Source organism: Vombatus ursinus, unplaced genomic scaffold, assembly GCF_900497805.2.
Source record: "Vombatus ursinus unplaced genomic scaffold, bare-nosed wombat genome assembly UNPS02000749.1, whole genome shotgun sequence".
Classification (NCBI taxonomy): Eukaryota; Metazoa; Chordata; class Mammalia; order Diprotodontia; family Vombatidae; genus Vombatus; species Vombatus ursinus.
The window spans coordinates 11,391,633-11,404,320 of record NW_020940527.1 but is presented as its reverse complement, the minus strand read 5'-3'; the positions used below and the strand labels follow the sequence as shown (position 1 = coordinate 11,404,320).

Here is a 12,688-nt window from a genome sequence, read left to right as displayed (position 1 = left end):
TCGCTATGTACACTCAGGTCAAAAGGATGGTGAGTGAAGACAGTCAATTCTTCTCTTAATTCAAACAGATGAGTAATAACTCAGACATGGAAAAGTCACCTAACGTCTATATGTGTTAGAAATGTAACATGCTCACTGTTCAACTCTTTATTATCAAGAACTGATTGAAGCTTATCTGCAACATAATTGGGTAATTATTGCTTAGGGCACTATTAAAGAATGTTCAGCACCAACCCTTTGGACCATGGTGGGGTAGGGGTTGTAAAACACTAAATGGGAATCACTGGTGTAATAGTTCAAATCCTACCTTGAAGTGAAAGAAAACATAGATTCAATTCTCAGTTTTCTTACTGACTAGCCATATAACCATGGGCAAGACATTTAGTCTTTCTGTACCTCAGTTTTCTCATCTGTAAAATGGGGGTAATTATTATTATTTGTTGCATAATCTCCCTCATAAGGTTGTTTTGAGAAAACGTGCCTTGTAGATTCCTAAGTCACCATACGGGAGTATTCCAAACAAAGCCGCCATGTCCAGCAACATCATTATAACAAAATATCACTGTAAAGTAGATAAGTGGTACCGTAACATCATTTAGTGAATGACTCACATATGATAGTTTCTATGGAATTGTTCTGGGTGATTTTTTGCCTGGTCTTAGTTTTAAGTAATTACTGGGTATGTAGGATATGCTTGTATATGAGCTATGTAGTATGTGGTGAGAAGCATCCTGGAAGAGAGGAGAGCTAGCCTTAAAGACAAGATCTTAGCTTGAGTCTTACCTCTGACTCAGTCTACCTACCTAATCGTGGGCAAGTTAGCTGATCCCTCATTACCTACTCTAAAAGTTTTAAGTAGCAGACCAGTTTCCTCACTTGGCAGCTCCTGTACAGATGAAATTATCGGTCTGGAACAACAATAACAAAAACTCCAACAAAAAGAGTATGTGTTGGGATAGAAGGGAGGAAGGAAAAGAAAAGTCCCTGTCAGAAACAACCCTTCCAACTCACCCAGAGGTATATTTGAATGTAATGTCATCCTACTGTTCCTTCCTCAAAGAAGCGTTGAGAGGAACTATCACTAAGTCTGTCTCTGCAGCCACAGCAAAGTCAAATTCACTGGTCAAGGGCTATCTATATCTCAGCACGGCTACTGTCCTCTGAACAATTTGGTCTACAAAGAATATTTTTCTCTTTTCTTAGCAGGAATAAGACAAGAAATATCATAAGATAGCAAAACCAGGAATAAATAATCTAAGTTTCAGGGCCAAATTAATTAGGCATGATATGAGGAAACGTTCCTAAAAATCAGAAATATCCCAAGGGAGAAATATCCCAAGCCTCAATTAGGGGCCAAGAAACTGGATGCAAAATCAGGAAGACCTAACTTCAGATCCTGTGTCAGATGATTTACTACCTGCATGACCCTGGTAAGTCATTTAACTTCTCTGTGACTCAGTTTCCTCATTTGTAAAATGGGGGAGTTTGCCTCTCGGGTCTCTTCCAACTCTAAATCTATGATCTTATGATAGGTTCTCCCTCGCAGGTTGTCTAGCAAAGGACAGATGAACATTCCTCAGGGACGACATAAAGGGAATTCATATTCAGGTACTCATTGGACAGAATGACCATTGAGGTTCCTCCTAAATCTGTGATTTCCACTCTGTGAAGCCTGGAGCATTGAAAGGGCCTCTGCCCTACATCGTCCTCTTCTGTTCACTCTATAGGTGAAGTATCTGCAGGCAGCAAACACGTCTGGGCAGACAAACTCAGGAAGGGGGCCTAATTACTTCCCCATTTTTGATGGTCTGCGATCCTCTTCTCTTTTCAGAACGCCCAGCATCAATCTACGCAGTCATTTTTTCTTAAAGCTTGAATCTGATTAGCCGTAAGTTTGTTGCCACTTAACCTGTGGCTTGTAGGCTATCTTTGTCCTGGGACTGGTTCCTATCTCAGCAGGTAGGATTTAAGAAACTCCTGCCTAGGGCAGAATATGTCTGCAGTTCTTTATAACAAAGCTGTCTCAAGTAAGGAAGAGTAAACCTTGAAATAGGCTACTCCAGCCACTGAGCAAGGGAAGCACCCCCTGGTAGTTTACAGGTTTGGTTCTCATTTGGAATTATTTCCTGGGTTTTAGTCCAAGGCTCTGCCACAGTCTTCAAGCAATTTACCTGGTTTAAGATTTGCTGGTTCACATGTGTGACAACAGGCCTTTGACCTCAAATCCCAAGACTCATGACTAAGAAAATCACATTAACTTTACATTCTATTATAGTTTATTTATTTTATGAAGTATTTCCGAATTAATTTTAACCTGGCTTTGCAGCACTAGGGGTGTCTGACATCTCTGCGCAAGACACAGCCTGGTTCAGTCCCTGAGCTTTCCCTCCCAGTTTTACAGAATAAAAGGATCTCCCAAGTATGGAGAGCTTTCAGTTTACAAAACAATTTCCTGACAACAGCTCCACAGGACAGATTAATAAAAGCATTATTCCCATTTTACAGATGAGAAAACTGAGGATCAGAGTTTAAATGACTTGCTAAGGACCACACAACTAAGTAAGTATCAGAACCAAGATTTTAATTGAAATGTCCTGGCTTTGAATCCCATACTACAGTTTGGCAGAAAACAGAACTGGATCTTGGTTATGAAGATCTTATTGCTGCTGGTGCCCCCAGACCTTTTTCAAGAGGGTCGCACTCCAAACTAACACATTCCACGTATGGTCTGACCAAGGAACAGGATCCAGACAACTCCTTCTGGACCCTTTATGTTTATTAATGAAGCTAGTTGGCTATTTGGGCAGCCACGCATCACTATTATGGACCTGCAACCAAGTAAACCCCTCTCCCCCAATTTTTTTTCATTCACACTGCTATTAATCTAGGTCCATTCTTTTTTGTTTTTTTAGGCAATTAGGGTTAAGTGACTTGCCCAGGGTCACACAGCTAGTAAGTGTCAAGTGTTTAGTCTGAGGCCACATTTGAACTCGGGTCCTCCAGATTTCAGGGCCCGTGCTCTATCCACTGCGCCACCTAGCTGCCCCTAGGTCCATTCTTATCCTTTAGTTCTGCAAGTGATTATTAAAATCTGAGAATGGTACCTTACATTTAGTTTTCAAATTTTATCCAATGGGTCCTGATTCTTTCATCCATTGTATTATTTATCTTTCAGTTAGGTGTTATCTGTAAATTTAGTAAGTATATACCACGTATACCTTCATCAGACACTTATAAAAATATTCAATAGGATAGCAGAAGGGGGGAATGCTCCTTGCAGAACACCATTAGAGATGTCTTTCCATTCACTGAGGTCTACTCACCAGCTCACATGTTGTCCAAAGGAACACTTGAGGGACTTTGTTAGATGCCTCCTTAAAAACCAGATCCATTTTCTTTTTTATTTTTTGGTGAGGCAATCGGAGTTAAGCGACTTGCCAAGGGTCACACAGCTAGTAAATGTCATGTCTGAGGTCAAATTTGAACTCAGGTCCTCCTGACTCCAAGGCCAGAGCTCTATCTACTGCACCACCCAGCTGCCCCAGATCCATTTTCTTTATGGCAATACCCTGCTCTACCAATCTGTGTGACCCTGTCCCCGACAAAAAGTTAATAGCATCAGTTTGGTATGAGTTGGGCTTAGTAACACCAAGATCACCACTGCTTTCTATGTGCTCATAAACATGCTAGAATTTTGTCAGGGATTGACCTCACATTCTCTGATCTAATTTGTAGAATCCATCTCCCCAACCCTTTTGAAACTTTATGCTTGGATTGTTGTAACAAGCCTATTGTGCCTGCCATAAGATTCTCCTGACTGGTCCAACCTCCACTCAGCAGGCTACACGATCTTCCTAAAGTGCAGGTCTATGTCATCCTACCTCATCCCCAGTACTCAATAAATTACAGTGGCTTCTTACCATCTTCAAGATGAAATATCATATCCTTTGTTTGGCATTCAAAGCCCTTTAATCCTGATCCCCACCCATCTTTTCAGTTTTCTATCACCTTAGGAACCAAAAGTTTCCCCTCCCTAACCCCCATCTTGTACTCTTCATTCCAGTGACCCAGAAGTCTGCTTGCTGTTCCTTTCATACTACACTCCCATCTCCCGACTCTGGGCATTTCCACCAGCAGTATCCCATGCCTGGAATGCTCTCCCTCATCATCTCTGCCTCCTGGATTCCTTCAAGTCCCAGCCAAAATCCCACCTTCTATGGGAAGCCTTTCCCAGTCCCTCTTAATGCTAGTGGCCTTCCCTCCATTGATTATTTCCTCTCTATACTGTCTTTAACTCGTTTGTTCATATTGGTTTTCATGTTCTCTCCCCCAGTAGACTATATGAGCTTTTTGATGGCAGGGACTGTCTTTTACCTTTCTTTGTATCCTCAATGCTTAGTACAGTGCCTGGTACATAGCAGATGCTTAATACGGACTCAGAGAATAACAGTTCTCTTACCTTTTGGCATCCGTGCCATCCTCTATTGGCTGATCTATTGGTTGCTAAAAGATGACAGCCAGTGGTTTAGTCTAGGACCAATCAGCAAATTATTCAGTGCCCTGGAAGGTAATCTGATTCAACAAACTTATAGTAAGCACCTACTGTGTGCATTGTGGTGCACTCTGGGAGTACACAAAGGCCCAAAACAAAAATATCTACTAGGTCAGGTGATCTGAACTCCTCGAGGGAACCTAGGCGATTATTTAACTCTCGGCTTTAAATTTCTTCTTGGCCATGTTTGTTCCAGCCTTTCCAGCCTTGAAGATCTTTCTTCTAGTCTAGTGGTTCTTGACCTGGGGTCTCCTCCTCAGGGATCCAGGGACACACTTCAAGGGGTCGATGAGCTTGGATGGGGAAAGAAAATGCATCTCTACTTTCACTAATCTCCAAAAGAAATTTAGCATTTCCTTCAATTATATAAAAACATTATTCTGAGAAGGGATCCATAAACTTAACTGCACGTTGCCAAAGGGTGGGAGGTACGGAGGCCACGACACTAAAAAAGTTAAGAACCTTGACCTAGACAAAAAGATGGAAACAAGAGTCCAGGAATTCTTTCTGTCCACTGGCATAGGCCCCAAGCAGTGGATCTAGTCCTTCCCTGTTTCTTGGCATTTTCCCACGAGTCTCGGCTCTTCCTGACTCTCGATTCTGAGCTGTTGATTTCTTGATCCTGTTCTCAGAGGTGATGCCTCTAGCCTTCTTGTTTCCAAGTAGCCTTCCTCTTCCCATGCCACCGTTTCTATAGCATGCTCTCAGTTTTGCTACCTCTGCTCCCCCAGTCTCGGCACCTGGACTCAGATCCACTATGCTGCCTGGCCGTGCCGCTGAGGGACACATAAGTGACACTATATTCATGGCTCCATAACAATATTTGGTTGCCTGACATTTGAGAGGCAGATCCCAGGTCCCCAGAAGAGACAGAACTAGGTAAGACTCATGGTGTACCCTTCCCACTCTGAAGGTGGGTTTCTACCTTAGCTCTGATGTCCACCCTCCAAAGCAGCCTTAGCCCCTTGAACAGCAGAATCTGTACCACAAACTAAAAGGCAAACCACACACTATGACCGAGTAAGACATTTCTAGAAGGTTTAGAAGAGAGATGGCTTTAATTTGATAACAGCTTTCAGCTACAGACATTCAGGTTTAAGGCATCTATCAAAACAGAAGGGTTTTTGTCGTTGGCTAGCAGCTGCTGCTACATTCTCATGATATGTGCACTAATGGCATAGCACACAGTCTCTCTCTATATATATTTTAAAAAGTGTTTGGCAATGACAGTTCTCATGACACATTCCCTCCAGACACACAAGTTACATTTAAATGCCTTTCCACTCCCTTCTCAAACAGGGCACCCCTCCACAGAGAACCAGTCATCCCTTGCACCAGAAATGTTTGTGGTTTAAAAAAAAAAAAAAAAGACACGCGTATGGCAATGGCTATTTAAAAAAAATTAAGCATTGCTTCAAAACACAATTAAAAAGTCTAAATGAAGCCAACAGTCTCAGAATGTGCAACAGGAACATGGGACCATGTGAGACTGTGAGAGAGGAAAGAAAACCAATTATCTACTTCAGCAGCAGGAAGCTGGTGGCCACTGTGACGGATGGAAAAAAAATATCCTGAGAAAAGTCCTAAAACATCTATCAAAGTCCTTCAGCGTGATATGCCATTAGGGGAGGGAAAGGATGGGACAGAGACAGGAATCTACGATGGATGTTTTGACATCCACTTCTCACTGGAACATCTACACAAGTCTGGGATTTCTTTTTTGGGAGGAAAAACAACAAACAAACTTGGCTGCTGTTCTTTCCCTCTTCTGGGTCAGAAGGCAAGCACACAGGCTCAGTCGTTGCCTCCACATATCTTCAACAGGATCTTCCGGTAATCCCCAGAGGTGTCTCCCTGGCCACAGAAACCAAAGAGACAAATTAGGCAAGAGAAGAGGAACCTTGTTTCCTGATTCTCTCTTACTGCAAGGGTCCCAATTCTCAGGGACCATCCCTCCAAGCCCCAGAAGGATCCTGCAGGTACCAGTGGAACTAAGTGTCATCTTCAGGGGGTCAAAGAGAGCCTGGAGTCAGTAAGGGCATGCAAAGCCAAGATTCTTGGAGGGCTGAAGGCTTCCTGGTCATTCTAGGGGAAGACTGCAAAGTAGAATCAAACTAGCCCCCCTGGCTATCCACTAGAACTACTCTGCCCATCTACATCTGCCCAAAGTTCAAATCATTCTGGATCCAAATAGTAAATCTAAACTAAGTGCCCGAAGAACTTTTTTAAGTTACAAACTACACATTCTCTGATATTTTTCAAGTGGCATCAGAGTAAGTAAATTGTGACCTATCCCCTACTTTGTCCCTGAAAACAAAAGGTTATCCTACTGGAGAAAGATAACTTAGAATGATCATTCCTTTATTTGTATAGAGCACTTGACAGGCTTTTAAAAAGAGCTTATGCATATGTTAAACCAATGGTTCCCAACCCTTTCACATAGGAGGAATCATTTTTCAGGGTCAAAATGGACCCCCGCAGAGTAGTACTTGTATTATTGGTCAACAAAACAAGGACCTAAAATACAAAGTAATTTCTGAGTGAGGAAATCCTAACAGCGATTCAATTCAGGAAAGGCTTCTTGCAGGAAGTGGCATTTGAGCTGAACCTTAAAGGGAACTAGAGTTTCTAAGAGACAAGACACGAGGAAGGCGGCATTCCTGGCATGGGGACAACCTGTGCAAAAGTAGTGAAATGGGAGGTTGAATGGCATGTAGAGGGATCAGTAAGCAGCCCATCTGGGATGGAATACGGAACGTGCTAGAAAGATCAAAGTGTAATCAGCCCGGAAAGACAGATTAGAGTCTATTTTCTTTTGTGTACACTGCAACCTAAATTCTTAGAATTTAGGAAACTGGTGCCCATCTTCTGGGTTGTCCAATGTAAAGATTTTCCCCTATTTCTGGCTACGAGTTTAAATTAAAAAAATAAAAAAGCAACACAGTTCATTAAAAACAAACAAAACAAAACAAAAACCAAGGACCTATAATGTTACTGGCATGGCTACTCCTTTGACAGACAGATTGTACACAGCTCATTTATCACTTCTTTTTTTTTTTTTTTGGTTAGGCAATGGGGTTAAGTGACTTGCCCAGGGTCACACAGCTAGTAAGTAATTATGTGTCTGAGGCTGGATTTGAACTCAGGTCCTCCTGAATCCAAGGCCAGTGCTCTATCCACTGCGCCACCTAGCTGCCCCTATAATTTCTAATTTTAGAGGGTCACCTGTGACTAAAAAAGGGTGGCTTACATCAGTGACAAAAGGGAAGACAGAAATTTACTAGAGGAATTTCAACATAATTGCATAATTAGTGGATAGTATAGAGAAATGGATACTACGACTTAGGAAGTATAGCTAACAATGTTGTTCTTTCATTTTGAATCTATGCAACTTTCCCAAGGTATTGTTTATTAGCTATGACAGCCATTAATATCAAATATCAAAATAAGCTGAACCTAGAACCAGCCCTCTGACTGAAACTGGAAAGGTCAATGAATCCCCTATGAGAGAAATTAATCAACTGACAAACAATATGGCAGAAGGTAAGAGTACTGTTTCTGATTGCCAACCTCAAAAGGTTAGGGGGGTTTCCCCACTGGATGATGTCAAGTAGCTAGTGACACAAAATGTGGTTGTTTTGGAAGATATGAAGCATGAGGTGGGGATCCTGGTCTTAAAGAGACAAGATATATATGATATCTGTATGTGGAATCAGAGGATACCAGGGTATTGTGTATTGTATATAATAAATAACTAAACGGTGAGGTTTAGACCTCGAGAGACTGACAGACAGAGACAGAGACAGACAGAGAGAGACAGAGAGCAATCTGCCCCAGTTAATTCTCCACCTGAAAACTCCCCCTTACCGTAATGTCATGGTACAGACTCTTGCCATAGAGCCTCTTATACTCAGCTCGGATGTCAAGCAGGTCAACTTCACTTCGAGACACCAAGATTCGGATGAGAGTCCTGTCTTTTGTTCCTGCTCCCTGCAGTCACCAGGAAAACATCAATCAGCATCTTTTACCTCTCCTCCCCACTTAAAAGGGGCTGGTATATTTGGAAGTGGGATAATATCCAAATTTCTACTCTCTGCCTGACCATGTGAGTGAGGTCTGCTCACTTCCCCTTTTCTGAGGATGGCACAACAGCTGCTGGGTGGGGAGACTGACCATCACATGGGGAGGATCTGGATTCTGGCCCACAAAGGCTCCGAGCTACAACTAATCCTTCCGGGTCCTCTCTGTGCATGATTATTAGGCTAAAAGTGACTTCTGTTTCAATGATTAGTGATGACTGTGCCCAACGGATGTAACGGTGGTTTCCTTGACACTGCCTAGACAGAGTACTGATTAGTGCTTGATTTGGAGTCTGGAAGACATGGGTTTGAATCCTGCCTCAGATACTGTGTGATTCTGGGCAAGTCACTTAATCTTTTTTTTTTTTAATTTTTGTCAGCTGTAAAATAGGGAATAATAATAGCACCTACCCCCAAGGGTTATTGTGAGTAAAGGGCTTTGGAAACTTTAAAGTGTCTTATTATGATGATGATGATGATGATGATGATGATGATGGCTGTGTGCAAAGGTCTTAGAGCATACATACCCTCATTGCCTTGTTGAGTCTTTCCGCAAAGAAAGCTGGAGTGTTTTTGAGGCACTTGACTGAAACAGAGAAACATGGCTTACTCAGATTAGCAACGTATGCAGGGGCTGAGAAACAGCCATTTAGACCTGCTGGGAGGTCTCAAGCATCTAAACCACTGTTTCCTTCATCCCAGTTTCTGTGGACATGGCACAAGGCCGTTTGCTTCTACTCCTCCAGATTCTGACTTCCCATAACCCACCACAACGATCCCACAATCCCAGGTCCATGGCTTCTTGAAATAAAGGTCATGCAGGTGCCTCGATCTGAGCCAAACTTCTTATTCTGGAAGGCACTTGGTAACCAACCAATGATGAATGGCAAAGGAAACTGAGCGTTTTATGTGTCATTAATTGTTTCTTTCTAAAGAACATGGATGTTCATGAAAAACCACTCAGGTGAAAGACAAGGTGAAAACACCAACTGCAAATGACATTCACACAGAAAAAGGCAGCAAAGCATGGAAGGGACGTTTTCGGGGATGCTTCCTCACCCGATAAGCCACAAACACCACAGGAGAAACACAGAGAAATTAGCGGGGTTTACCCTGCACGTGATCCAGAAAGCTTTGAAAAAAGCAAATTGAAAAGACAGACATTATTTTTCCAAGTAGGCTCGAAAAGGGCAATTTGTAGCGCCCCGCATTGACGGTGAAATGAGGACTGTAAGTGTGGAGGAGGACAAGAGCAGATGCCAGCCTTCAGCTACAAGAGGCTGACTTTAGGGAAATGGGGTGGGGAGGGGCGCCGTGCTTGGAGAAAGTCCATCAACCCAGTTCATCATAGTACAGTAGGACTCGCCATTGCAAGGAATAGTCTTTCTGCTGACCAGTAATTTAAGGCAGGTCTTTTGAGAAGCCTTGGCAGGATGTGTGTGATTTCATTTCCTCTGGGAGATGAGCCCAGTGAGCCCTGCCCCTTGTCAAGATGCACTGCATATGTCCCAGAACGCTGGGCCACGTCCAGTCGTCCTGATCTGTATCTGGCCACTGGACCCACATAGCTCCGGAGGAAAAAGTGAGGCTGGTGACTTCTCAGAGCCCGGCCTCACTTAAATCCCATTCCCTTGAAATCACGGCATCATTTTCTTGATGTCATAATCCTCTTCGAAATGAAGGACAAACGACAACAGCAATCTCTCAGAACAAAGCTACAAACACAGTGACTCAGCTGCGAAGGACACAGTGAGACAGGACACGGATGCCCAGCCAAAGAAAGGAGTCGAACTCCCCTACCTTGGGTGGCAACAATTTTAGTGATGAAACCCTCGAGATGGCCATCCCCACCCTCTTTTGTCCCTGGTTATCACTTTGGGATGCACGGCAGCTGCTCTGGACACAGCAAGAAGGAAAAGTGACCTACTCCTTGACCCTTTAAGGTGCAGGTTGCCATGAGTCGCCCCATCCCCCGTTTCCAACCCCCAGGCCTAATGTTTCTTGATTTAGAAAGGCTCCTCTCCTGCCTGCCTGGGGAATCCCAAGGGGGATGCCTAACCCAAAAGGCAGAGTCTGTGTCGGCTGAAGATTCTCCCATCACGTTAAAGTCACAAAGTTTAGCCTTGAATGTGGCCAACCAACGTGCCCGGGGGTACATACCCACAGCCAGCATGCCCTGTTCCAAGTCCCCAGACATCTCCCGGCAGATGCTCGACTCAATATCCCGGTTTGTCATCCGCTGGTACTCATTGAAAACTAGAGGAAGAGAGAGGACACGTGAGGATGAGCCTTTGCTTGGCAAAGTGGAAAACTGCCCAACCCTGACGCTGGTTCCCAGGGTTTCCTCCACTCTGTTCTGAGCCCTCAGAAACTGCCTTTGGTAACTACTCCACCTTTCAAACCTTGGGCCCTGCTGTTCTGCCTGCTGGAGGGCGCTCCTTACTCCCATGTCTTTTCCAAATCTAACCCAAGCTAAATTCAATTAAATTTAACAAACATGTAGTGAATATCTATTCTTTCCCAAGGCATTATGCTGGATGCCTGGGATACAATGATGGGAAAAAAAACATCCCTAACCTCAAAAAAGTTTATCCTCTAGGGGCAGCTAGGTGGCACAGTGGATAGAGCACCGGCCCTGAAGTCAGGAAGACCTGAGTTCAAATCCGGCTTCAGATCAAACACTTGACACTTACTAGCTGTGCGACCCTGGGCAAGTCACTTAACCCCAATTGCCTAAAAACAAACAAACAAAAAAAAAGCTTATCCTCTAGTAGGAGGGATGATAACCCATGGATCAATCAATTAAGAAGCACTGATTATTAAGCACCTATCACATGCCAGGGACTGAGCTAGATGCTAGACAAAAGTGAAACAATTTCTGTTTCAGGGAGCTTGCTTCTCCAAGGGGAATCATCAGCTACAAGTATCTAGAAGGGAATTTTCTTGGGGAGAAGGCACTCACTGCTGAGGGGAACAGGAAGGGTCTCACAGAGAAGACAGAGCTTCTTTTTGACATGGACACACACAATTATAATACAAATCAGACTGTGACTAAGTGCAACCAGCAGGTTAAGTGTTGAAGGGTCACTTCCAGCAGGGATCAGAGGCTTCTCTGGTGAGGGAGCAACTGAGGTGGGCCCTGAAGAAACAGACTTCAACAGGCAGAGAGATGTCTGTGTGGGGCAGGGGGAATGGGGAGAATCCATTTCAAGCCTGGAAAGTATCTTTTACAAATGTATGGAGGCAGGGGAAGAGAGAGCATTGGTAAAAGTGAGTAGGAAAGAAGGAAACAAGCGTTTATGAGGCACCCACTATGTGCCAGGCACTGTGCTAAGAACTTCACAAGTTATATCTCATTTGATTCTCAAAACAGCCCTAGGAGGTAGATACTTTTATGAGCCTGATTTTAGAGCTGAGGAAACTGAACCAGACAGAATTTAAGTGACTGGCCCAGGGTCACACAGCTAGTAAGGGTCTGAGGCTGGATCTGAACTCTGGTCTTCCTGACTCCAGGCCCAGTGCTCCATCCATGCTACCTGGTTGCCTTTAATAGTCTGATGGTTTTGGTGGCTGATACAATGTGCAAATAGAAATAGTGCAAAATTAGGCTAAAAAGGTAAGCTAGAGTTAACTTAAGACTGTGGAAGGTCTTCAATGCCAGGCTAGAAAATTTGGATTTTACTTGATGTGTAGTAGGTACACAGAGGCAGCTAGGTAGCACAGTGGATAAAGCACTAGGCTTGGAGTCATGAAGACTTGAGTTCAAATCTGTCCTCAGACACTTTATTGCTGTGTGACACTGGGAAAGTCATTTAACCCTATTTGCCTCAGTTTCCTCATCTGTAAAATGAGCATCTTTGCCAAGAAAACCCCAAACAGGGTCATGAAGAGCCAGATAGACTGAAACGTCTAAACAACGAAAAAATAGTACACAATGAAAGTTTTAGGGTTTTTTTGTCTATAGACAATGGGGTTAAGTGACTTGCCCAGCGTCACACAGCTAGTAAATGTCAAGTGTCTGAGGCCGGATTTGAACTCAGGTCCTCCTGACTCCAAG

General features: G+C 43.5%; 1 protein-coding gene across 1 annotated transcript in view; it reads right to left on the bottom strand.

Annotated features, from left to right (window-relative positions):
* Positions 1-5,586: 5,586 nt before the first annotated feature.
* ANXA11 (annexin A11) overlaps positions 5,587-12,688 on the bottom strand; it is a 49,158-nt gene continuing 42,056 nt past the window's right edge. The window contains exons 12-15 of the mRNA XM_027859002.1: positions 10,792-10,887; positions 9,159-9,217; positions 8,420-8,542; positions 5,587-6,406 (exon numbers count right to left, since the gene is read on the bottom strand). Coding sequence (XP_027714803.1) covers positions 6,347-6,406; positions 8,420-8,542; positions 9,159-9,217; positions 10,792-10,887 — 338 coding nt within the window. The 3' untranslated portion in view covers positions 5,587-6,346. The remainder of the gene's footprint in view (positions 6,407-8,419; positions 8,543-9,158; positions 9,218-10,791; positions 10,888-12,688) is intronic.